At 34.5% G+C, this 24011-nt stretch overlaps 1 protein-coding gene and 1 long non-coding RNA gene across 4 annotated transcripts in view; one reads left to right on the forward strand and one right to left on the reverse strand.

The window, feature by feature from the left end:
* The window catches only part of NKAIN (Sodium/potassium-transporting ATPase subunit beta-1-interacting protein), a 58021-nt gene that overhangs the window by 27867 nt on the left and 6143 nt on the right, over positions 1 to 24011 (forward strand). Inside the window, exons 4-6 of one of the 2 annotated variants that reach the window (XM_089253022.1) lie at positions 8003 to 8197; positions 14785 to 14845; positions 19777 to 19855. In XM_089253022.1, coding sequence (XP_089109148.1) covers positions 8003 to 8197; positions 14785 to 14845; positions 19777 to 19855 — 335 coding nt within the window. The remainder of the gene's footprint in view (positions 1 to 8002; positions 8198 to 14784; positions 14846 to 19776; positions 19856 to 24011) is intronic. The other variant, XM_089253021.1, reaches the window with a different exon arrangement.
* The window catches only part of LOC149066958 (uncharacterized), a 154241-nt gene that overhangs the window by 13111 nt on the left and 117119 nt on the right, over positions 1 to 24011 (reverse strand). Inside the window, exon 2 of one of the 2 annotated variants that reach the window (XR_016195403.1) lies at positions 19031 to 19116. This is a non-coding gene — a long non-coding RNA (uncharacterized LOC149066958). Of the gene's footprint in view, positions 1 to 19030; positions 19248 to 24011 lie in introns of those variants that run through there. The other variant, XR_016195402.1, reaches the window with a different exon arrangement.

A 24011-nucleotide genomic window follows, 5' to 3' on the forward strand; every position in this document is an offset into this window, starting at 1 on the left:
CCCATATAAATTCCGTTTTACATCCATGTCAGAGATCCCAATAGCTCGTCTGGTTACCTTCTCTTTCCCTCTGGGGGTTCCCGTGGTTCGTCGGTGGAGACCACGTCGAGTTGTCATTGTCAAACTCTATTTTAATTGTGTAATATATTAGTGCAATATAATATAAATGTTCAGCAAAGTGTTATATAAATGTGCAATATATTTTACCTCCATGCCGTCGGTGGTTCCTAGGACCATCTTACGGTTTATAATGTGATGAGTTTTTACAATGTGCAATAGGCCTAAAAGTTGTGGATCCTGGCCAGATCTCCAACTTGTTTATGTTTGGTTGCCAGATTCAATATTATAATGTTTACAATATTTCCTTTTCTCATGAAGTTATGTAAATCAGATATAAGCTAATACCGCACCTTCAATGTTGTGATTGGTTCTTCAGTAAGGCATTGTGGGAGTGCTGCTATATAAAAGCCAGCTAGAGATGTGCTGACCCACTACCTACTTCCTCACCTACGACTTACGACCGACTTAATCAGTAAGGCGTCACGCCCTGTCATGGTGTGAGCTAGATCGTCTCATAAATAACGATGAAGTTACAATAGTAGAAGTGTGCCTTGGCACTTATCCCGATTCATCGCACGTAAGGTTTCAATGTCGTCGTGATCCAGTGATCGGTTAGTAGCCAGACCGGCCACCGTGGACCTTCATCTCCAGTTCCATGTGCAGTGGCTGAGCTTTCATCTCAACGTGTGTGTTTACACCAAAATCGTCTGAAGCTGGTGGTGACGAGTCTTTGGCTGTGTGGCAGACACCTGGGAGTATCTACCGGACGATGTGATAAGACGTGAAAACCTGGATAACGGCGGTGAGATCGATTCATATTTTTGTTCCATTGTGACAATGAGAGAAAAGCCTGTGATAATTGTGATAAAACGTTAATTAATAGTTTAACATATAAAGGGCCTGTGATAATTGTGATTACGCTGATTAATGGTTTAACAATATAATTGAATAAATGTTATAGTTCTATCTAAACTTTGTCTATTCCATTGTTGTCATCCACTCAATGTTTACTGGGGGAAAAAATATTAAAGAACCGGGAGGTAACAATCAAGAACGTTACATCACGACGAAGTCCTTCTGTAGAAAGTGATGCCGTTCCAGATGCAGGAATCTGCGATGGGGGAGGGGGGGGGGGGTTGTGGACTATTGTGGGATCAGAACCATCCAGACAGAGGAGCTTTAAGAAAGGTATCCAGCATCTTAAGGGGAGCAACACGAAACGATGCCAGTGCCTGGTTGAGGAGACCATGCCCATAGAACTGATGTCGTTTCTTCAAGGCAGAAGGGAAATACAGACCTGTGGATCCAATAGTGGAGCAGCTAAGACCCTCAGTGACGATCCTTGGAGCAATGAGAACACTAGAAAAGGGCAATTGGAAGATCCAGAAGTATGAGTGGTCATACACTAGAAGGCATTCACTGGGAACAGACCAGCGTGGTAAGACGTCACCTCTTCTAGTCTGACCACCAAAAGATATTTGGCCCTCTGGGACTCCTTAGAAATGAGGAATGGCATGCTCTACCGTTGTTGGGAGTCAGAGGGTGAAAGAAACTTTCCGATGGCAACTCATTCTATTCAGAGGGCAGTGTGAGAGAAGTTCTGAAAGAATTGCACTAAAGCCAAACTGATGGATATTTCAGCATCACCAGAATGCTACGGAATGTTTGGTCCTGGACTTGTCCCAATAGAATCGCAAACAATGTGGAGAAGTGGTGTGACAACCCTGACACCCCAAAAAGTACCTTTGCAGTGGAGTCATGCCAATCTTCAATGCAACAATGGTGGTGCACCATTCAAGAGAATTGTCCTTGACATCCTAGAACTGCTGCCTGAAACCCACGATGATAAGTACATAGTTGTGGTGATGGACTGCTTCACCATGTGGCCATCAGGAGGCCGAGAGGCTGGCACAAGTGTTGGTGCAGAATTGGTTGTCTCGATTCAGTCTCCATGCTGATCTATTCCAATCAAGGAAGAAACTTTATATTAGCAGTGTTCGCTGGTATGTGTAAACTTATGGAAATGGAAAAGGTGTGAACTCCTCCACTTCATCTGGAATCCAATGGGGTAGTGAGAGATTCAACAGAACCATCCTGAATTGAATTACCTCTCACTGTTCATGTTGAAGTTGTAACATGGCTGTGTTGGCGCTCGCCTGACCTTTACCCTTGTGTAATGATGGTGCATATGTTATGTTTTATTGTTGAGTTCATGTTAAATCTATCTTATGCTATATGTTTATAACAAGTAGTTTCTGTTGACTAAGAACAAACTTTTGTTACTTACGGCCGTTTTCGGTGCAGAAACTGTTCTTAAGAACTTTTTTGGGAAGAAAAGAGTCTAGTTTCTGCAGTTGCCGCTTGGAACGCTGATGTCGATGGGGGCACATGTGCATTACTCATTTGCATGCTTAGTGATTTGAGAACTATATATAATCACGTTCTTGCTTCAAATCGGTCTTCAGTCTCAAGTAGCGATAAACTCACAAGTCAGCCAAACAACTCGGCTTGTTTGACATTCCTGTCAGTTGCTCTTCAAGAATTGTTCAAGGATGTCTAATGCTCTTTCACGATTTTAATACCTTCTCAGATCTTGCAGACTGCGATCTGGTTTAGCTGGCTTGGTCTATGTCCGTGATCTGATGCTGCCTCCTCATCAGCACCTTGGGTTTGTCGCGATATCCTTGATCTGATTCTACTTGATTGATCGATGAATTCCATGTGTGACTTTGTAGATGTCTGTGATCTGAACTGCCTCCTCGTCAACACCCTGGGTTCGTCTCAGAGTTCCATATGTGACTCGACTAACATCTGTGGTCGAGCATAGTTTCCTGATGACCATAGTCAAGTGTCACTTCCACACCAGCATCTTCACCATAAGTATACTTAGCATTTTTCCTGCTAGTGAAGGGTTTTCCTTGATTTAATGTCTTAATTAATGTATGTCTTAGTTTGTAGCAATAGTAATAAACAGTTTGTTTGAAACTGTTTTGTTCATTGGCAGTTAGAGATATACGTTGCAAAGTACCAACAAGATTGAGATTGCTAGATTAGTTACTGCTGCTCTTGCTGGCCTATAGGAGTGTTGTCAATGTGAGTGCCAGATTCTCAGTCAGATGCTCATGGGATGGGATCTTCGGCTGTCGAGTGACCTGCTGTTTGGGTGACCACTAGATGATCCTGGTATGGAAAAATATGTCAAGGAATTCCATGAAAGTTTTGCTACGCTTCGAAGGCCATGCCTCACGACTTCAAGGAGGGAGACCTTGTCTGGCTTTGGAATCCAAAATGCCTGAAAGGAGGATGTCTGAAACACTAGGAATGAGGGTGTCTGAAATGTCAGAAAACGGGGTGTCTGAAATGCCTGAAAAGAGTGTGTCCTAAATGGGTCCATGTCATATCAGACGTACTTATCACAAGGATTACAGAGAACTCACCGATTTGAGGACTACATTGCCTTTAACCTTTGAAAATCAAACACACCCCACTTCCCATCTCATTGAGATATCGAAGCGTTCCTGGAGGATGTGTGTGTCTGGAAATTTTATTAAATATCTTCAGAATAATAAATAAAAATATTACACATTGATTATATGTGAATTTATAAGTGTAATCTATGTTCGTCAATGGATGCATCGTAATATACGGACTACATTGCCTGGGATGAGCAACTGTCAGAGAGAGTGGAGGGGTCAATGTTATGAAGGGTAGGAATTTTAAAAGACTTGTGAACACGCATGTAAAGTACATGTGGCATGCTATTGTTAAAATAGAAGAGTACGGTTCTAAAGGATTCGGACAGTAGAATTTGAAGTGAAAAGATGTATGTTTGGAAGGCTGCCATAGTTTTAGCAGGACAAGGCATTTCTTTGTTCTCAAATCGTTGTTCTTGTGAGCTTTTACCCATCTTCAAGTCCCTGGCAAAGAACCCAAGAGATCCACGTGATGGGACAATATGGTGACAGAAGTTCGAGACCCGGTGATGGAACTGTATTTCGGAATAATCTATTTAATATTTTCACCATTTATATCTTTTTTTCGACTCATTCAACCCTAAAATCTGTTAAGGTCTGTATTATTCAAGTTTCTTGGCTGACTAAAGTATGTCCGGTCCACATTAGCTTGGGTGATTGCAGAATAACTGGATGTGGTTTTATTATTATAGGTTATTGTCATGTTATTATAGGATTTATTATCACAGGGTTTCAAAAGTTGTGTGATTATGTGTGAGCATTAGAAATTTCAAAGTTGCATGCAGTAGAATAGAATCTTAGAAAATTTATACCTGGAAAAGTCAATATTTTGAATTAAAAAAAAAAACTACCAGTTACTACATTAAATCGATGCATTTTCACCTCTCCATCTCAATGGCCAAACCACAATAACAGCAAAAAGACAATACAAAAATTATTTTTCTGTTCCATAAATTTGTATATCTTCTAGAAGTGAAATTCACTGAGAAATGAAATTTTTTTTCGTGACAGAATTACTACCCAAGTTTTCTGACATAAATTCCATTGTGAATAAGAGTAAAGTCACAGCTAAGTTAAAATTCCCAGCAACCCATGATTTTTAAAAAGCTGAAGATTTTGCAAAGGATACTTTAGTAATTTTTAGTGTGTACAAATTAGGGATGGGGTAAATAGGGATTTGGCTGGATAACCAAATATTTGGCTAACATTTTGGCAGAATACCGAATATTTGATGGCCGAACATCAAGTTTTCTTAAAATTCATCACAAATAAAATTATTGTTTTTGATTGAAAATAAAATTATTGGTAATTTTAAATAGTTAATATTGATTTTTTTTTTAATTATGCAATTTATTATTTAAATAAATATTAAAAACTGGTAATTGTGTGAAATAATTTTATTGCTATGATACTAAAATCAAATTTAACAGATATATTGTATTTTAATATTTACAGAATCATATTTATTTTCAAAACTTTTTACAATTAATCCACATCTAATTAAGAAAATTTCAACCACATTATTCACTCTCAACTAGCAATGCATCATGAGATTTATGACTTATTTTTCCTCTTTAGCTGTTCTTTGCCCCCTTTTGCCTTTTTCAGTAGCTTAATACACATCTCTTGTCTAGATATATCTAAGTGAATGTGTTCTCCACCTTAAATTGCAGTAGGATTCTATTTTCGGTTTCATTTCATGTTTTCCTAATACTGGAAACTCACTCTGAGGTAACCTCTTTCACAGAAGAGGCATAGCACACAATAAAATATAAGTAAATTTTTAACTTATGGGAAAATTTTCAATTAATATAATTTTTTAAAATTAGTTTGTTGTGCTCAGATTTACAGATATTTTACCGAACCGAATGTTTGGCAAAAGAGCAGAATAGGCTACTGAATAGCAGCCAAATATTTGTCCCATTTCTAGTACAAATTACACTGCTCAACAATTTTTCACTTTTTGTTTTTTTTATGGAAATGAAAGTAGCCACCTTTTATAAATTATGGGTTGCTGAACATGAAATCATCTTTTAAAATTTTCTCTTAGCTCAGTTTTGAGAAATATCACTGTTTACATTTTACATATAATACTATGGGATGTTATAATTACGATACGTGAAATAAAAAAATGAAGGAAAAGAAATAAAATAGGCACTGCCATTGTTGATAAATCTGTGATCAACTTGGCGCTGTTGCTTTTAGCCTTTGTCTCATGTATCACGTGATCCAGTCGTTAAAACTGATTCCATCCAATGGCCTCAGTCTTGCACGTGGCAGTACGTGGAGAAGTTCATATTGCACCGTTTCTGGAATTTTCTTTTTCTACTGATTTGTTTAATTAGTGACTTAATGTATTAGTGACTGGACATCTTACCATTCTACATAAATTTTGTGGCCTACTGAATGTGCAGCAATGTCCCACTCTTGTATAAATTCGCTGGACAACTTATGCTATATATGTGCTGACATGATTTGTGGTTTCAGGAAGCAGACTTCTGCAGTGGAAAAGGCATATGTACTGTACTTTGGATGCCGTATCGGAGACCAGAATAAATCATGGGCTTCCCACATTTGTTGTACGGCTTGTTCATCAAACCTGAATACTTTGATGCTTGGGAAAAAAAGTTTCCATGCATTCTGGGGTGAACCAACAAACCATAACACTGATTGCTATTTTTGCATGGTACCCTGCTTGAAAAAAGGAGTTAATACAAAGAGGAAGAAAAAGATTGAATACCTTGTGATGCCATTTGCCCAGTGGTCCACGGAGATTGACAGTCCCCAATCCCTCCGCTAATATTCCAACAGACAGTGATATGGAGGATGTGGTCGAAATGAACTTGATGTGTTAAAAAGTGTTCCAAGCACCAATATGTTGCAGATCCAACATTTCAACCAACAAGCACCTCCTGTATCGTACACCGAATCACCCAATGTGAACTTCATAACCCGATTAAGGATTTAGAACTGCCAAAGAATAAAGCCGAACTCTTAGCATCCAGATAGCCGCAGTGGAACCTCCTGGTGGATACAGTTAGAGTATCTACTCTTTGTGATTGCCATAAAGAACTGCTGACATTTTTCAGCAGTGACAATGACTTAGTATTTTGCAATGATGTTGAAGGTTTGATGTTGAAACTGGACATTCATTATACAAAGCAGACAATTGGACACTGTTTATAGATGCTCCAAAAACAAGCTTGAAGGCTGTGCTATTGCGTAATAGTAATGAAATATCATCAATCCCTGTTGCTTATGCAGCCCTAGGTAAAGAAAGTTATCCCATTTGTCATCGCCTTATGGATCTAATAAATTACAATCAGCATAAGTGGTTAGTATGTGGTGATTTCAAAATGAAAGCAATTGTGCTCTGTCTACATGGTGAGTACACAAAATACTGTTGCTATATTTGTCAGTGGGATGGTCGCGCTAGGCATGGCCATTGCAAACAAATATAGTGGCTTCTTCGAACAGCTTTGTTGCCTGACACTGGAATGTTCATTTGAATACTTATGTCAAATGTTTCCACATCTAAGTATGAAAAAGGTAAAACGGTATTTATAGGTCCCCAGATACACAAAATTTTGCAAGACAAACCGTTTGAATCCTATCTTAATCTTGATGAGCTACATGCCTGGCATTGTTTTCGGAATATTCGTACACAATTTTTGACAACCTTCATGCTGAGAATAACAAAGACCTAGTGGAAGAACTTATATGTGCTTACGATAAAATTGGATGCAACATGCCACAAAAAATTCACTCCTTGCATTCACATATTGATGTCGTCCTAGTGCATTGTGGCACCTTCAGTGACAAAAAATGAGAGTGATTCCATCAGAACATTACTACAATCGAACAGCACTGCAAAGGAAAGTGGTCTGTGTCAATGTTAGCAGATTTCTGCTGGATGATCCAGACATTCCCCACAAGCGACAGACAAAAAGATGGTGTATATAAAAAGGAAAACTTGTTAACTGTTATTTGTACTATTTTATTTCCAGAGAGTTATATGTAAAATGTGAACAGTGAAATTACTCAGAAACCTGAGTTAGAAGGCAATTTTAAGTGTGATTTTTGTGTTTAGCTACCCAAGATCTATAATGGACGGATATTTTCACCTCTGTAAAATTTTCACTGTTGAACAGTGTTATAATATGCATTTCAGTTTCCTTATTTGAAATTTTTATTAGCCTTTTTTTCAAAAACTCTGTCAAAATTTTTATGCTCCCATCAGATTCTAGATAGATTCTACTATATTTGAAAGATATATTGAAATATTGAAATATTTTGATTGAGTCATTTTAATTCTTGTGTGATTAGTTACCTGATCAATATAACGAAACATGTTTAATTTTTTTTTCATAAGGATGAAAAACCTTGAAACCTTGATATTTTCCGTGTGATTTTTTTTTTGTTCAGAAAAATTGTATTTTCTCATGGGCCAAACTTTTCTTCCATACCAGGATTCATCTGTATTGAATATGGGCACAGGAAGTCGAAGTTGGTGGTTAGTAAACGGTGCTGGCTGCAATGCCACGTATGAGAATGTCTCAGAAGAATACGACCAAGATTTGTTCCCAACACCTTCTGTTGAAGGTTGTGTCATAGAATATTTCTATATTGAATCGATACAAGCTGCTGTGCAGTGTGTATTAGCTGTAAGTGCATACTAAAAAACATTTATCTTTTGCTGTTTGCACTCAAGTAATAGTTGGTGGGATGGTGCTGAACTAAAAAACTTTTTAAAAATCACATAAGAAAAAAAAATGATACATTTTTACACATTATCATACATAGACATATTAACAATCATTCATAGAAACCATGATAGTAATGAAGAATTAGGATCTCATAGCAATAATGTTAGAGACCTGAAGGCAATAGATGGACTTTTTATGGATATGATAAATTTTTAAAACTTACAAATAGGAAAGATGATGTTATTTTGATTTTTTTTTTTTTTTTTTTTTCTTTTACTAAATTAAGCTAGAGCAGTGTTCTCAAACCACTGGTCTGTAAAACATTTTATCCAATTCATATAGCGGCTACATAATTTACTGTCTTTGTATTGGTTTCCATTTGCCCTAACCTACAGAAGGTCTGCAAATTATTTATCCCATTTCCACCAGTCTGTGAAATTTTATAATCTTTAACACATGTGCCCACTATCACAACCAACAGGACTATCATTAGCTTCACATGCTTGTGTGGAACCGCTATCATAGGGATGATAAGATATCTAAAACTTATTCTCCCTGAAGGAATGTCATTACGTACAGTCAGTCAGTTACAATCTCAGAGTTGCCAACTGCTACGGATTGTCCTTAATTTTATGGATGGCCCCACTCAACTACAGAATTACTGAAAAAAGTTTTTCCTTCAAATGTATTACACAGCCCATCTCAAAAGTTTTAGACACTATAGATTTTTCACTGTGCTGTGGATATAATTATAATTTCAAATTTTGATTTTTCTTTTGCTTGTGATCAAAATGCAAAATCCTAATTTAAACTTTGGTTATTGTCAAAAAATTTCACATTTTGAAAAATAGCTGTCTCAAAATTTTAGGAAAACTTCAGATTATATTTAATTTCGAAGATTGTGTCTATACGGCACATCAGAGACGTGATAATATATAAGTGGAAAGCTATTGAAGTAGTTTTCAGAATTGAATTAGATGGAGATAGTGTGTTTGAGGTTGTTAAAAAAAATGGAAAATCTATTAGCTATTAAAAGCCTGTAATTTTTATAAATCTGAATTTTCTCTTATCTTTTGAAATGGGCATTGTTTGTATTTTCAATACTATAAATATTCTAAATGTTCTTTCGTAGAAAAAAATGTTCCCCATAAATGTAGAAATGCTTCTGGTATTATCCATTAACAGGCTAATTTTACTCGCTGTATTTTTCTTGTTTTGGTGAAAGTGCATAATCAAAAGTTTTGAGACTGACTGTATATATCTTCCCTTGTTCTTTTCAAAAAAAAAAAAAATTGGTTCAAGTTTTTTGTAGTATTTTACTAACACAATTGAAAGCCGACGTAAATGAACCCAAAATTGCAAAGAACCACGGCTATACACGTTCCTTCATCAGTAGCAGGAATAAAGAAGAAAAACTCCTTATAGCGGTAGTTACTCACTGTTGTAGACGAAAGAGTTGAATTCAAAATGAACCGGCAACAAAAGAGTAGAGAAGGAGGATGGAAAAGAAAAATGGCAGAGCCAATCGCAAATGAGAATGTGATAGTGATGCTGATAAAGAGGAATGATTATTGTAGAAACTGTTGCCAGATTTTTAAGAAGGGTGGTGTGCTAGTTGGTCATTGACCAACTGGTTTGTGTTTTTGTTGATGTGGAATGATTCAAAGAAGTCCAAGTCAGATGGTGAGGGACATTTTTGAATGATTTTGGCAGAAGAGAAGTCAAATTTATGGTCAAAGGACCAGCGGTGTTGGGCTATGGATGAGTGGTTAGTCTTGGTTGGTTACATTGATTATGGTTAATGAAAATTTTCCAAACTCGTTCATAAGCATACGACTCAGAAACATTTCCCTGTTCCCAAGGTTAAAAACCTAACCAACCAAGACTTTAACCGTTCATCCATAGCCCAACACTTCTGGTCCTTTGACCATAAATTTGACTTCTCTTCTGCCAAAATCATTCAAAAATGTCCCTCACCATCTGACTTGGACTTCTTCGAATCATTCCACATCAACAAAAACACAAACCAGTTGGTCAACGACCTAACTAGCACACCACCCTTCTTAAAAATCTGGCAACAGTTTCTACAATAATTATTCCTCTTTATCAGCATCACTATCACATTCTCATTTGCGATTGGCTCCACCATTTTTCTTTTTCCATCCTACTCCTCTACTCTTTTGTTACCGGTTCATTTTGAATTCGACTCTTTCATCTCCAACAGCGAGTAACTCTCGCTATAAGGAGTTTTTCTTCTTTGTTTCTGCTACTGATGAAGGAACTTCATATAGTTCCGAAACGCATATAGCTGTGGTTCTTTGCAATTTTGGGTTCATCTATGTTGGCTCTCAGTTGTATTATCTAACCCAAAAGGTAATTCATTTTTATAGTATTTTACTAATATTTATTTCCCTGAAATCACATCCATCTTTACTGAACCGATCTTTACCATCCATCTTGATTGAATTGATGCATCATTCACCATTAATAAGAGTGTTGTGACAGTATATTTGAATCAAATTGGAAAGAATACTGGGACTAGCTCTTGATTGAGGCTGACACTGGAGCATGACAATGAGTAAATAGCAAGTGTCTAATAGTCTAAACTGGGAAATCTAAAGTATATAAGGAATATTTGAATTCCATCCTCTGAAGGGGCCTAGTGATTATTTTAGCACTGGTTCTTATGGTGGTTTTCAGCTCTGCTAGTCTGGACCGGACTTGTTATGTTATCCTCTATTTTAATAAACTCATTGTAAGTAATATTGGTCCTTACTTTAGAGATTTTTATAAATCTCAATGGCATAAGATTTCTTGTATGTATCAACATATAAGTACCATATTCGTAGGGGATGTGTTCTACTCAGGGATAGAACTTGGGGAAATTTCTCTGCTGGTGATCCCCCCCCCCCCATAATCAGCTTAATGTTATAAAAGTGGTTTTTGACAGCTTTTTTCTTCAGCTGGTATCGACCAAGGTGAATTGGGTTTTCCATTTCATTTTTACTATACTACTGACAACTGCATGGGGACTTTTGGCTTTAACCCTCTAAGTAGCAATGACAAGATATCTTGTCGTCTTAAAAGCCTCTTGTTCCAACATTGACACACCCAGATTATTTGTAAAGTTGATTTTTCAATGTAAAACTTTTTCCTATACCCTCTTACCTGGCATCTACTGAAAATCAGAAGATAGTCGGCTTCATTAAAAAGATATGACATTTATAAAGGGAGTTAGTTGATTTATACTTTGCTGTGGAAAGGGTTAAACCATGACTCAAGAGGCTAAAAGAGTTTCCATGTCAGTGACTCCAGCTGTGAAAGTTTGTCACAGTTTAGTTATTTTGTTGATGATCTCTCTCTTGATTGAACGAAAACATTTTTCCTCAGACTGTACTCTGTTTTTGAGTGTTATATTGTGTTTGTGTGATTTGCAGCTAAATACTTCTCCAACAACAATTTCTGTTGCAAATTCAGTTATATGAAACTTCAGTGTGATAATTTGTGGTTAATGAATCTGTGAAAATATTCTTTTAAGCAGTGGAATGTTCAGTTCGTTGCTTCTTTCTTGCAAGTAACATTGATTGGCTTAGATGTAATCTTGAAATTAACTGACCAAATACTCATTACAATCGAGCCTTGCCAAGACAGTCATAATAATGCATAAAATATTTTTGGCAGGGTTGGCAAGGTTTTGGACAGTACGGTAAAAACCATGGTATTTACCGTGGTTTTTACCGTACTGTCCAAAACTGTCCTAAACTGTCCAAAACCTCCTATTTATAACTATAAGTGAAAAACTTTGCAATTTGATAAAGAGGTAACTTCTATAATCAATTAAACTTTATATTATATAAATTATATTATATTATTAATTACATTAAATATAATAAAATTTTGAAATTCAAAACAGTATATGCAAAGGGTTGGAAACGAAGAGGAAACATGAAGAGTGTAAATTATTTTTCATTTAATAAATTTTTTGTCACTTTTTGAATGTTTTTTTTTATTTGAAAACAATGCAGGGTGTTTCAAAAAGTTAGACCAAATATTAGAGAGGTAGTAGAATACCCATTTCAGTACAAGAAGAATTAAGAGCCATGATTTTTTGCTGTGAGGTCAGAAATTAAACTGGCTAGAGGTGTGCAACAAGCACCCATTTACAGGGCTCCCACTCGTCCTACTTTTCAGTAAAATGTCCTACTTGCTCGGGTTTGTCCTACTTTTTACCACAAATTCTATCAACAAAATTTATGTAATTGAGTTTAATTGAGCAGGGAATCCTTGATATATTGCCAAATATTACAAATGTTGGAGATTACAATTAATGTAATGCCAAAGCAGAAATTGTATCGCTTTAAAGGTTATTTGGGGACGGGGTGTATGTGGACCATTTGATTTATTAGTTTTTCATTTGTTAGTTTGAGGGTTCAATAAGTATAGTAGTCATTAAAAACTTCTGCTGGTTGAAAAAAAATAATTTTGTATTTATTACTCTTCACGGTCTTGGACAGTAACTAGCATTCATCATTCAAAATTATGGTGCAAATAGGTGAAACAACAGTTTGCATTACAAAGCAGTTGGATACATAAGCCTATTCTAAGTTTGGTGATTCTGATGCTACCCAATAGCATTCAGTTGTCTTCTGTATTTTTAAGGCATGGATAGGCATAAACAATATTTACCAGAGTTGGCAAGATTTTGGATAGTACGGTAAAATATAAGATCGTACTGTCCTAATCTGTCCAAAACCTCATATTTATAACTAAGTGAAAAACTTTGCAATTTCATGAAGAGGTAACGTCTATAATCAAATAATAAACTTTATATTATATAAATTGTATTATAATATTAAAATTACATTGAATATAAAATTTTGAAATTCAAAACAGTATGTGCAAAGGGTTATATGACTGATATCAGGTTATCAAACAATTGAAACTGAACTGTCTTGAGGTTAGATATTAGATTTATGAAAACATGAAAGATATAAGAATGGGATAAAAAGTTGTTGCATGGAAATCAGAAAAAAACAATAGATATGACTACAGAATGAAATTAAACTTACGTAATAATCTAGCACTAATAATCAAGCGCAGCTGCACCTTTTAACACTCGATATAACACATTTAGCTGCCCTATCTATGCCAAAATGATTTCTAAGATAACAAAATTTGAAAATATTCTTTCAATTGATGCATAACTTGGGCGACATGAAAATAAAAAAAAACAATGCGTTAAAGACAGTCTTTTGATAAGCCTTCTTCCAGTGTTTTTCGTATTGAATGATAGAATTGTAATTGTATGAATTGTACAATTGTATTGTATTGATAGTATTGAATGATAGAATTGTAAATATAGCTTGAATTTATTCGGTAAAATATTAGCTCCTGGCCTCATAACCGCAGCAATTTAAATTTAACAAAAACTTTGGGTCTTGAAGTCTTTTATCATCATATAGGCGTAATCAGTGTTTGTGAAATTGTGTTTTGTTAGCCATGAGTAGGTGGTACATAGTGGCCCAATTTTCTTCAGATATATTTTCCTTTATTTATAATTAGTTTTTAAAAATTGAGAATGTAAAATAGAAAGATCAGTTTAAAATTTAAAAAAAAAGTTTGAAAAGTCAAAACAGAACAATTTGCATCAAATAAACACTACACCATTGATATATATTCACATCATTATATTGCTATCTAATAAAAAATAATATTTATGTTGAGTTTTACAATAATACAATGATTATAACTGTGACTATGCGTATTTGGTACCTTCAATATAATATATTTTTTAAAGAAACGTGTTTGGAGAGATTCGGCAGGGTTTTTGGACAATCACTGTACTAAATACAGTACCTGCTTCATAATCATACATGAAAAATAAGATGTGAAGTAGAAATAACATTTATAACAAACTAAAAAACTGAAAACGGTGTTTATATTTAAACATTTATATACGTGATATTAATTTACTATCAGATTTCCAACTTAAAACCATCAATTTGGTGAAAGTTTATTTAGGAAAAAAACCAAATGACACCTTTTTGAAATATTTTTGATTTAGTTTTACTTTCTGCTAGTATTTTTTGTAATATGTTAGTATCATGAAAAAACAACAAAAAATCCAAAAGGTTTCCACATAACATTTTGAAACTTGGAGGTTTTAGACAGTTTCAGACACTTTTGGACAGTTTATCCCGCATGTCCTGTCCAAAACCCCAACCCTAATTTTTGGCTTAGTGAGTTTGTATTAATTGACGAAAAAGCGATTTCACTATGTCAAAAGCGAAAAATATTTACTTTTTTTCAAGGGAGTTCCTCCAAACAATGTTTGGCTACCACAACTATTATTAGTGTATAAAATTTCTGTTTCCATCAATTGTTATGTAACAAAAGCTATTCAAGTTGATTTATTAGAAAAGCAGATTATCCATCTAAATCTCATTATAACTGAGCAGTATTTGGAAGTAATCTATGCTAAGCATTATATTTTACGTCACTTAGCTTAATGCATTTTTTAATGCTTTTTCTGCTTATTCTTTCAGATTATTGGAATTATCACAGCTAGTTTCACTATATATGTGTTCACAAGGGATGATGATTCATGTATGAATTTTATCTTTTCTTATATTACATTGCTAGTTTGAATGAATTTTAATCTCAACCCAATCCTATCATATTTTAATACTGTGCATTACAAGGTGAGCTTATTTTTATGATATATCTATATGACATATTTTTGTTGATCATCTCCATGTAATGATACAGCTCATCATATGATGTGAATGGGTTCAACTTATTACATCCGTGCCATGTACAGACCTGCCAACTCTCCCGATTTAGGCGGGAGACTCCGAATTTTTCATCCTTCCTCCCGCTTTCCGGATTTGTTAAAATTTCTCCGGATTTTGACAGAAAATTAGATTTTACGCAAGCTTTCAGGTTGTTTTAGTGTTAGTGATTACCGTCATCGTTAGGGAAAACACCCATAGAGGACAGCCGTAGTCATTTTCATCAAGGAGCCTTAAAAAGTCTGTGACTGCATTTAAGCAACTGGCAAAGATGTGACTTCGTTTTTGTAGCGTTTATCGGCAATCATTTATCAGAGGCATGACCTTGATTGTTGAAATTCCTGTATAATTGTTATTGTATTTCATTAACAGCCATGCGGTAAACACGTTTTTATAATTGTATTTAATTTATTGCTTTGTAATTTGAATTTTTTTTACATTGTTTCTTCCGATTAAACATCTTCAGAAAGAATATATAAAACTTTTAGCTATGTAAAGCTAAATATAAAGCTTTTAAGAGTTCATATATCCAAGATTATCAATCACTGATAGCATCCACGAAAAGAAACACTTATGTTTTATGAACAGTATATGTAGATGTGATTTCTCTCTATTCTGCATGGAAAGCCTGACATGGAATTATATTCTGCTCAGGGGCAATGCAGAATCTGCCTTGGTGGGGGGGGGGGAGAGAATGCAACTTTTTCTTAATTGATTAAAAAAAATTTTTTTTTTAATCTTGCCGGGGGGGGGGGGGCCTCGAGAGAATCTCCGGATTTCAAAAGTTGGCACGTTTGCTTGTATGTTTTTGTCCTTTTTCATTTTAGGAAAATAATATTAATCTCTCATCACCAGTGTTTCCCCCTTTCAAGAGGGAGGGCTACCTTTACTGCATACATTTTTTGTTTTCACCTATGTCTCTAAGAAACCAAGTAGAATTGTAGTTGAACATTTAAAGGCCCTGTTCATGGTTAGTTTTTTGCCTAAGTGTTACACATACTCAAGCTGCACAAAATTTTAAAGTGTTTCACCCAAGTCATGCAAGAGCATCAGCATTGATGAGTCAAATGTGTTCTTGTATAATTTTAAAATTTTCGTCTGAATTAAATATAACCACAACAGTTCTTCATCCAATTCGAAAGAGTTAGTGTAATCATCAAAATGATTTTCAGAGTCAGAACCACTGGAGTCCAAAGTTTCAAGCCCACATTTTGTGAATGAACTCTTTATAGTTTTTAGTCTTCTCTTTCCAGGATTTACTAACATACTTCAGCTTAGGAAGCTTGACGCAAATTTCTGCCTTTTGTTTGGGAATGAATTTTTTCAGTCATCCAAAAAACTTTTCCCAGTAGGCTTTAACTTTGCTTTTTTAAATGACCTGTTTATTCCTAAATCCAAAAACCGCTAGTGCATAGTCAAACCACCAGGTATGAGATTGAAAGACAAGTACCACAATTTCTGCTGGCGTTTTTTACGTTTCATTGCTTCCATAACTAGGAGAGTCATGTTTTAGCGGCTGATAATTTTCTGCAGATTGTCCACAGCGATGACGAATCCACATTTTTTAATGTTTAATCACTTTTTAAACATAACACTGTTCAACAATTTTTCACTTTTTGTTTTTTATCGAAATGAAAGTAGCCACCTTTTATAAATTTTGGGTCACTGAACATGAAAATCACCTTTAAAATTTTCTCCTAGCTCAGAGTTGAGAAATATCACATGAAATAAATAAATGAGGGGAAATAAATAAAATAGGCACTGCCATTGTTGATAAATCTGTGATCAACTTGGCACTGTTGCTTTTGGCCTTCTCATGAATCACGTAATCCAGTTGTTAAAACTGATTCCATCTAATGGCCTCAGTCTTGCACATGGCAGTGCGTGGAGAAGTTCGTATTGCACCGTTTGTGAATTTTCTTTTTCTACTGATTTGTTTAATCAGTGACTTAAACCATAACAGTGATTGCTATTTCTTCATGGTACCCTGCTTGAAGAAAGGAGTTAATACGAAGAGGAAGAAAAAGATTGAATACCTTGTGATGCCATTTGCCCAGTGGTCCACGGAGAAAGATTGACAGTCCCTGATCCCCCCGCTAATATTCCAACAGACAGTGATATGGAGGATGTGGTCGAAATGAACTTGATTAAAAGTTAAAAAGTGTTCCAAGCACCAATATGTTGCAGATCCAACATTTCAACCAACAAGCACCTCCTGTATCGTACACCGAATCACCCAATGTGAACTTCATAACCCGATTAAGGATTTAGAACTGCCAAAGAATAAAGCCGAACTCTTAGCATCCAGATAGCCGCAGTGGAACCTCCTGGTGGATACAGTTAGAGTATCTACTCTTTGTGATTGCTAAAAAGAACTGCTGACATTTTTCAGCAGTGACAATGATTTAGTATTTTGCAATGATGTTGAAGGTTTGATGCTGAAACTGGACATTCATTATACAAAGCAGACAATTGGACACTGTTTATAGATGCTCCAAAAACAAGCTTGAAGGCTGTGCTATTGTGTAATAGTAATGAAATATCATCAATCCCTGTTGCTTATGCAGCCCTAGGTAAAGAAAGTTATCCCATGTGTCGTCGCCTTCTGGATCTAATAAATTACAATCAGCATAAGTATGTGGTGATTTCAAAATTTATTTTTATTTATTTATACAATATTGATTTGGCCAAGGCCTATACAAGAGGATGCGGAATTATATATGGCAAAAGTGTCGATTGATGATACGAGAAAAATCTGAAATCGTAGTGCAATCTACAATATTTTATGGTAGGTTGTTCCAGTCGATAATAGTTCTTGGGACTAAAATGAGTGCTCTGTCTACATGGTGGGTACACAAAATACTGTTGCTATATTTGTCAGTGGGATAGTCGCGCTAGGCATGGCCATTACAAACAAAAGTAATGGCTTCTTCGAACAGCTTTGTTGCCTGACACTGGAACGTTCATTTGAATACTTATGTCAAATGTTTCCACATCTAAGTATGGAAAAGGTAAAACAGTATTTATTGGTCCCAGATACACAAAATTTTGCAAGACAAACCGTTTGAATCCTATCTTAATCTTGATGAGCTACATGCCTGGCATTGTTTTCGGAATATTAGTACATAATTTTTGACAACCTTCATGCTGAGAATAACAAAGACCTAGTGGAAGAACTTATATGTGCCTACGATAAAATTGGATGCAACATGTCACAAAAAATTCACTCCTTGCATTCACATATTGATGTCGTCCCAGTGCATTGTGGCACCTTCAGTGACAAAAAATGAGAGCGATTCCATCAGAACATTACTACAATCAAACAGCACTGCAAAGGAAAGTGGTCTGTGTCAATGTTAGCAGATTTCTGCTGGATGATCCAGATATTCCCCACAAGCGACAGACAAAAAGATGGTGTATATAAAAAGGAAAACTTGTTAATTGTTATTCGTACTATTTTATTTCCATAGAGTTATATGTAAAATGTGAACAGTGAAATTACTTGGAAACCTGAGCTAGGAGGTAATTCTAAGCATAATTTTCATGTTCAGTGATCCAAGATCTATAAAGGACAGATATGTTTCCCTCTGTAAAATTTTCGCTGTTAAACAGTGTAATCCACAGATTATATGAAGGAAAATGCAGTAATTCCCTGGTCATATTGATATGATAAATCGTCAATCAATATATATATAATATATATGAAAGGAGTCCGCATTACAAGATTTTTTTTAAATATAATTTAAAGATATTTAATTTTTTTTTTTTTTTGGTAAAATACGTGGGAAGTATGAGCAAAATCAGTAAGTGGGTAAATTAGTCATATTATCACACATGATTTTTCCATATTTATTAAACTTCCCAACTTCATTCAGGAATTATGCATAGTCACATGTAAAAGTGATAAATGCAGTGAAATATATCACACTCACAGACACAATTGGTGATTATACACAATTTTGTGTTTATCATGTTCATTACAGCATGCATATTTACTTACTTCAAAGCTGCCTGGGCTTCCAAAAACTGCATGTACCTCCCCTTAAGCTTCTAAATTTTTCTCTCGTGCCTCCTTACATCCTAATGCTTGAAAAGAAAAATGCATTTACATAGCGCAGTCATTGCTTGATTTCAGAAACCTCCAATTCACAAATTGACCTGTTTTTACAAACTATATCTCTGATTCAAAACAAAATGGCCTTTCTTTGAATGTGTTTCCCATTCATATATTTTTTATTTTGCTAACTAGTTCGTTTGTTTGGCTTCATGAAAACAAGCATCAACTGATGTTTAAAAATTCAGAAGTTCTCTTATTTCTCCTAGGATAATTTGGCACTTCCCCAGGCTGGAATGCCTCACTAAAACTGATCTAGTATAATGAGACACATTTTGTTAATTTTATGTTTTTGCTGATGTTTTCTGATAATTTTGCATTCTGTTTTTTTTGTCTTATGTGTAAAGCTACATAAATCACCCTGACTTTATGATAGGCATTGTGTGATGAAAAGCATTGAAATTTAAGAATTCCAACATTTTTTTGTATACAAATATACATGTTGAGAAAGCAAAGCATAATCAACTAAGACTTTCTTACTGAATCAATGATGACTTACGTCCTTAACACATGCTTCAATCACTTTTTTTCTGTTGCATGCAAGCACATATAATGTTTATTTATGTGAGTTTGATGGTTTTCTACTCACTGATCGGCACTTTTTTTTTTCTTTTCTCTAATTTTTTTTCTAGTTGATTTCATTGGTGGCTTTGAGTCTTTGTCTACGTATCATTCGCCTGCAAAAGCTTCTCAAATGTGTCTCCAGCCCATGTAGGTAACTTAGACCCATTGTCTCGCATCTTTCTCTGTCTAATCCTCCTTTTACTCACATATATATTTTTTTAATCCTCTCACACATAATGTTTATACTAATATTTTCTTAGGTTTTTAGAATTCCCTATTTCATTTCTTGAATTTTTCCTTGGCAAGCTAATGCCCAGTTACGATGTTGAATAGTACCTGTATCTGTTGAGGATGTATTGCGAATGATTAACAGTGAACTTGTGGCTTTTAGTTATTCCTTTATTTTTTTTTATCAAAAGTTTTTGGAAATCGCTTTCAATTGTTAAAAATTATAATATAAGAAAATATTGTTTTTATTCAATACTTGTATAATTTTTTAGATATATTTTTTGATTCATAATATACAGTGATATCTTGGCTAACAAAGATAATTCATTCTGGTAGAGATGTAAAATTCTCGAGATTAATCTTTTGGAGAATATTCTCTGGTACTATTATAAATAACTTGAGAATATTCTCATAAGTTCTTGATGAGAATATGCTCCTTTTATTTATAATATAGTTACCATATAATATCCTTGAGAATATTCTCTGGAAGGACTAAGAATATTCCCCAGTAATTTATGAATATTGAAAATAATAAGAATTATTCTTAAGTTATTAATAATAGTCCTTCCAGAGAATATTCTTCAGTTACCGAAATCTTTCCAGAGAGTATTATCAAGAATATATGTAATAACATGTATTATAATAAATAATCTCGATAAATAACTTGAGAATAGTTATTATTTTAGATAAGAATATTCTCTAGTAATTTATAATAGTGGTCCTTTGAGAGAATATTCTCAAGAATATTCTGTCCCCGTCCGTTTTTCCCGTCAAGAAGATGGAAATATTAAAGTTTGTAGACCACAATATTAAAGCTTGAAAGCAAGAAAAATAAACCAACAAGGCTGAATTGAATAACCTCCAAAGAAATGCGAGTAATACAGAATTTGTAAGTGTATGTGCATTGAAGAAAACAACAAATTCCCTGGACGGATCATGCTGATCCCTTGGGAATACGTGAAGATCACGTTATTATTAAAAAAAAACAAAAAAAAAAAAAAAACAGTTCTGTATCTTAGAATGAAGATGATTATATAAGAATAGCTTCCTTTATCAATCAACTTTGATTTAATTTCTTTTGTTGTGAACTTATTTCTGAAAATTTATCTAATTTTAAAATATTTTTTAAGGTTTTAATCTAAAGGTTTCTAAAATCTTTATAACCAAACTTTTAAAACCTCTCGTCATGACCTGGAGAATATTCTCGAACTAAAAGTTGCCGTTGGGGGTGATTACACCAAAAATTGTTTTGTTGTAAATGTTACAGGCAATGAAATCTGATATATATTTCACAATATGAAGAAAATTAGTAAAATTTAGTAAAATTATTTAGAAGAAATTATTTTAAGAAAAATTATTATTCTCGATTATTCTCCAATTTTTACATCCAGGATAATATTATCGTTCTCTCTCTCTCTCAGAATATTCTCACCTCACATCTCTACATTCTGGAATAACATTCGTTAGCCAAAACATGATTTTCCATAAGTTTCTTTAGGAAATTGTTTAATTTATTCCAGAAATGATCTAAAAGTTGAAGATACATTTCATAAAATGCTCAGTAATACTAAAAAATAAATTGACTGAAGACTAAAATAAACATCACAGTTGGATGAAGGAGAATTTAAAGGAAGATGAAAAATGCCATTTTTCATCTTGCACTATGTATACTATGCAGTCGTGCTCATGAGCGATAGTGAAAAAAATGTACGAGGCGGTGTACTTTATTATATGTGATATAGGTCAGCGCATTTTTCTCTTTTACACATGCAGATGGCAAAGATAAGTTTGTAGAATGTCCAGATTATTCAGTTTAGTTTCAGTGTTTCCGAAAGTGGGTAATATCGCCCCCTGGTGGGCGATCGAATGGTCCAGGGGGACAACAACTACGTTTATAACCAGAGCCCGGATTATATGTGTTAAAAAGTGGCAAATATGCACTTAAAAATGCCAAAATATGCATTAAAAACCCAAAATATATGCTAAAAAAATCCTGAGAAAGTTAAAAAAATTACCAAAAACGAGAAAATATGCATTTAAAAAATTACCATGCAAAAAAAAAAAAGAAAAGATATGCTTTCAAAATAAATATTTTATATTAGTGCATTTTTATTTACAAAAAATATCCCTATATATGTGTAGTGCATATGCAAAAAACGGCTACGCATTTCTAATTTAGGCATTTTTAATTTCTAGTTTGTTGTAGCTGCTCCGTAAAAAAAGACCAGTTACAAAATATAATTTTGTCACTATTTCTAAAAAAATTGAACACTTTTGACATGTCTCTAGAAATAGCCTTAAAAATAGAACACAGTTGATATTTGGAAAATACAAACATCTCTATTGATTCACTAAATTACACCTGCAGCAGAAAAACATATAATACACAGTAAAACCCCTCTTAATGGACTCACCCTTTTTCGGTCAAATAATATTTCCCCCTTGCATAATAGAAGCATGCATTTCAAACCCCTGATCAACAGTCACCCTCTCTTTTGCTAACAGATTTTTTCTGTAACGCCAGTGACCACAAAAGAGAGATTTTACTGTATTATTAGCAATATTTATTTGAAAAATTATAAAAAAAGTGATTACGCTTGAACAAACTTTCAAAAATATGCACTTATTCTGAAAATTCTTTGATTTTATGCATTTACATACATTGTTAAAAAGGGCTAAAATATGGACTAATTACATGCATAGGATTATATACATAGGATTCTGTGGGCTTATTTGAGTTAGGAGGGGGGGGGGGTGATGAGAGAAAAAAATTTCTGAAGAAGGGGGCGATGGAACAAAAACGTTTGGAAAACTATGCAGTAAGACTTAATACCATTCAAGTCTTTTTAATGCATTTTATTTTAGCTTAAGCATTCATTTTACATGAAATTTCTCTTTTCCTCTTTTTTTGAAAGAGTTGTATGCAGAAAGCAATTCCAGAGGTGTAAGTAAATTAATGTGGATTCATTTCGATTTTTCATTGGACCAAAAATTTAGCTGATGAAGCGGCTGTTTTATATTGGTGCATGCATCCATTTCAACTAAAATGGTCATTAGCCAAATCTGTATTTGATAGCCGAGGCAGAAAAACATTAAAAAATCTATCAACCAAAAATTTTCAAGTTGAGGCATTCATTAGCCAAGGTATCACTGTAGTTTGTGTTATTTTTTATTGACAAACATGGTTTTAAACAATTCAGTTAAAAAAATAGATACAGCATAACCCTGTTATACATAGTGCATCAAAGAACATGTTCATCTCTGTTTCAGTCATTGTCAGAAATTTCTTTCGGAAGGCGGGGGACACAACCTGGATTTCAGAGAGTAACCAGTATTTCGTGCCGTTGTGTGGTTGTTTCGTTATTATTTAGGTTTAAACCCTGTTTGTGGTGCAGTGGTAGTCGGCCGAAGTTGGTTTGCTACAGTTTTCCACTTTAAGGCTCAAATGTGAGCTTATCTCCCATTTGAAAATGTCTCTCAGCTGAGAGCAGGCAGATCTTCAACACATTGCTTTCATAACATAAAAATTTAAGCATTTACTACCTTCACTTCAAAGTATTCAAAGTTGGAAGACGAATAGCAGCACTAACAAGAACACGGAAGAAAAGCACGGAACTCTGACTACACATAAACTCAAAATATGGATTTCGGTATGCATAAAAGAAATTACACAGAGGAATGTGTACAAAGTGCATATAGGGTTAAGGAGCAGTATTTCAGAGAAAGGGATCAAACTGGCTGTACAATAGACTTTCCCATGTGATTCCATACGTGACAGTTATTTTCTAACATTCCGGAGTGGGGGATAAAGCTGAGTTTCCCCTTGGCTATGACCTTTCCTTGTGTTGTTCTATAACAGCAGTTTAATGGGTACATAAATGAGGATTTCAATTTTAACTCTGTAAAATGATGCATTCAAAGAATAAATACATGATGGTACTCTGAATGTTGTGGGGTGTATAGGTAACAGCATGTACAACATTTTAGTGGAGAACTGTTGATCCTAGAGGCGTACTTCCAATCAAAAAATATTCAAATAACCCTTTAAGGCCAGGGAATTTTTGAAAACATGAAT

This window comes from Pholcus phalangioides, unplaced genomic scaffold (assembly GCF_987345545.1).
Source record: "Pholcus phalangioides strain wild (caught in Gottingen) unplaced genomic scaffold, Ppha-v1.0 ptg000031l_1, whole genome shotgun sequence".
Taxonomy (NCBI): domain Eukaryota; kingdom Metazoa; phylum Arthropoda; class Arachnida; order Araneae; family Pholcidae; genus Pholcus; species Pholcus phalangioides.